The 2786-nt window shown below is 59.4% G+C and overlaps 1 protein-coding gene across 1 annotated transcript in view; it reads right to left on the minus strand.

The window, feature by feature from the left end:
- Nucleotides 1-135: 135 nt before the first annotated feature.
- Nucleotides 136-2786, minus strand: part of ASPM (abnormal spindle microtubule assembly) — a 41724-nt gene continuing 39073 nt past the window's right edge. The window contains 4 exon segments of the mRNA XM_015568440.1: nucleotides 136-679; nucleotides 1046-1072; nucleotides 1805-1959; nucleotides 2091-2283. Of these exon segments, the coding sequence (XP_015423926.1) occupies nucleotides 506-679; nucleotides 1046-1072; nucleotides 1805-1959; nucleotides 2091-2283 (549 nt within the window). The 3' untranslated portion in view covers nucleotides 136-505.

Here is a 2786-nt window from a genome sequence, read left to right on the forward strand (position 1 = left end):
CTCAGACATCACTACCCTCGACGCTCCCTCCCGCCACACCCAGCAGCGTCCCTCTCCCACTGGCCACCTCGCAGCCGCACCCGCTCCCCTGGGGGGAGGCCACTGTCCTGGGGCGTCCTCCTGTCCAGGTAGCAAGTCCTCCGCCCCTCGCACTGGCTCTCCCTCTACGCGACTTCTGGAGGAGCGGGGGCTGCCCTGGGGTTCATTTGGGACTTTCCTGTCTGTGTCTTCTCCCCCCAAGGTGATCGCATCCCTCTCAGGCCTTAGAGGCTAGCGAATGGGTCCTGAGTCTCAGGGCCCCTCATGTGGCATCTGGCTGCTCCTCCCCCCGAAGCACAGGCCTGACTCGGGGCGGCAGCACCCTGACGGCACCGCGTCCTGAGAGGGTCCCACAGGTCCCTCTCCCCTTGGTCAGGCTGCTTCTCCATCGGCAGACACAGCTCGCGTGTGAGTTACGCCGTCAGGAGGCGCGCGCAGGGACGGGGAGCCGCAGAGCGCACCCTGCTTACCGTGCCACCACCATCCTGGGGGCGGGCATTTCGGGCGGGTGGGTGAGGCTCATGGAGGAGTTCTGACTCTGCCTGTGAAGTATTCGCTCGGCGTCCACTCTGTGCTTACGAGCCGTGAGCCTGTAGATACTGGACACGCAGTCGGCCACCTTGGACCTGCTTTGAACATCCTGAAAGAGAAAACTGAGAAGTACATTCTGCATCCCTTCCAGCGAACACACGCTGTGATAAACCAGCGAGCTCCCCGGGCTCTGAGGTCGGGCTGGGGTGAAGCATAAGCTGGTTTATAAGATGATGACAGAGGGCAAATGCTCCACCCTGTGCCCTGAAATCCACATGACACAAAGGCAAGTACCAGTCGGTGCCCTCAGTGCCCACTGTGTCCGTCACCAAGTCCTGTGACTTCACTCCTCAGGGTGCCCACAGGTGCACAGCCCCGGCCGAGCCCGACCTCCTGCCCCGACCACCACACCCCACCCTGGCCTCTTCCCTTCACGCCCCCATAGCTGACAGGCTCCCCGAGGGCGCGCTTAGGCGCCCACTGCGGCCGTCGTTTTCTCGTACTGGAGGAGACAGGGGAGGGGAAGGGACAGTGAGCACGGTGTTTGCAGAAACCCAGGACCGAGAGGAAGCTCAGCCCCGCTCCTGGCCCACCTGCCGCAGGTGCGAATGGCTGATGAGTGACCTGTGACCCCCCAGTCATCCCCAGTCCCTCTCCCAGGTGCACCTGCTCTTCCTGCCCGGCCCCAGAGCTGGTGTCTGGGAAACCCGGGGGACAGAGCCCTCAGCTGTGGCTGGGTGGGGGGGGCGGGGGGAAGAGCTGTCTTCTCATCCCCGTCGACTGCCCATCGCGACAGCACAGACCTGAGCCCCCCACACCCGGGACCCTGACGCCACGGGAAGGAGCAGTGCAGGTGGCGGCTGCAGCGTGTCCGGATCACCTGCTGCAGGAGGAGGCCCCTGTCCTGAGACAGCGCTGGGGGCCAGGACCGCGGGGCAGACAGAAACGGTCCAGCTCAGCTCCCACCTCCCACGAGAGCCCTCAGGTGAGGACTGAAAGCTCCCCCGGCCTCTAGAACGGGAGCAACAGCACCAGCCGCCTCAGGGCCAGTGCTCAGTGAGTGCTCAGTAAGAGCCAGTTCCTCGAACACCCACGTCCACAGACCAGCCCGCTCCCCTAAGGGCAGATGCGTGAATGTGCCGGGGCATCTGCATTCTGGTGACGAGCACACGGAACCCTCACTCGCTGAGCGTACTTCCTGCGTGAGGATCTGCTCGCTGAAACGGAGAACTACCTTGGCGACGTGCAGCAGGACTTGCACGGCGTAGCTGACGACTTCCATGCAGGGGACGCTGCGGTTACAGCTGCGGATCAGGAGGAATATCTTGAGAATCGCCCCGCTCTGGGCCATGTTCTCGCAGCACAGCGGGGACAGCCGCGTGACGACCTCTGGAAGGAAGAGGAGAGACTCAGCCACACGAGGCTCCGGCCCGGCCACAGGGGCCACAAGAGCACCCCGTGCCCGGAGGCGGACATGGAGCGTGACCGCAGATAAGACCCGTGGGCACGGGGACACGCACCCAGGTGCTTCAGGGCCTCAAGGACAGCCGACAGGTGCTTGTATGTCAACAGGTGGAACAGGGCCAGGGCGGTTCTCTTATACAGTTTGTCTTCTTCTCGAACCTCCCCACTCAGAGCCTGAAGGCTTCTGCGAATGGCTTTAATTTTTGTACAATTATTCTTCTTCCTCAGCGCGTAGCCCCTCCACAGCGCCTGGGAGACAAACACTGCTCTTTAAAGACCACAACGGAGGATGCTGTAAGCTGGCACTTATCTCCACAAAGTAAACACCCTCAGTGAGTTTAGATGACTGATCAGACACCTGGCAACTAAAGCCTCATTCAGGCTCTAAGTCTAATGCTAACTCAGTCTTTCTAAGAAATGCACGGATATTCCTGTGCACAATGGAAGCTCACTCGCTGACCCGAGGTAGCTAACTCTGCTCAAACTGCGAATATACTTGTCATCAAACATACACTTCCCCCCAGGGAATCTGAACAGAACATTCTGGCAGCTTAGTATTTACACGTATGACTTAGTCCAGTGATGGTGAACCTTTTGAGCTCGGCGTGTCAGCATCCTGAAAAACCCTAACTTAACTCGGGTGCCATGTCACATAGAGAAGTTTTTTGATCTTTGTAACCATAGTCAAACAAAGACTTATGTTTTTGATATTTATTTTATAGATTTAAATGCCATTTAACAAAGAAAAAACA

The sequence above is a fragment of the Myotis davidii genome, unplaced genomic scaffold (assembly GCF_000327345.1).
Source record: "Myotis davidii unplaced genomic scaffold, ASM32734v1 scaffold685, whole genome shotgun sequence".
Taxonomy (NCBI): Eukaryota; Metazoa; Chordata; class Mammalia; order Chiroptera; family Vespertilionidae; genus Myotis; species Myotis davidii.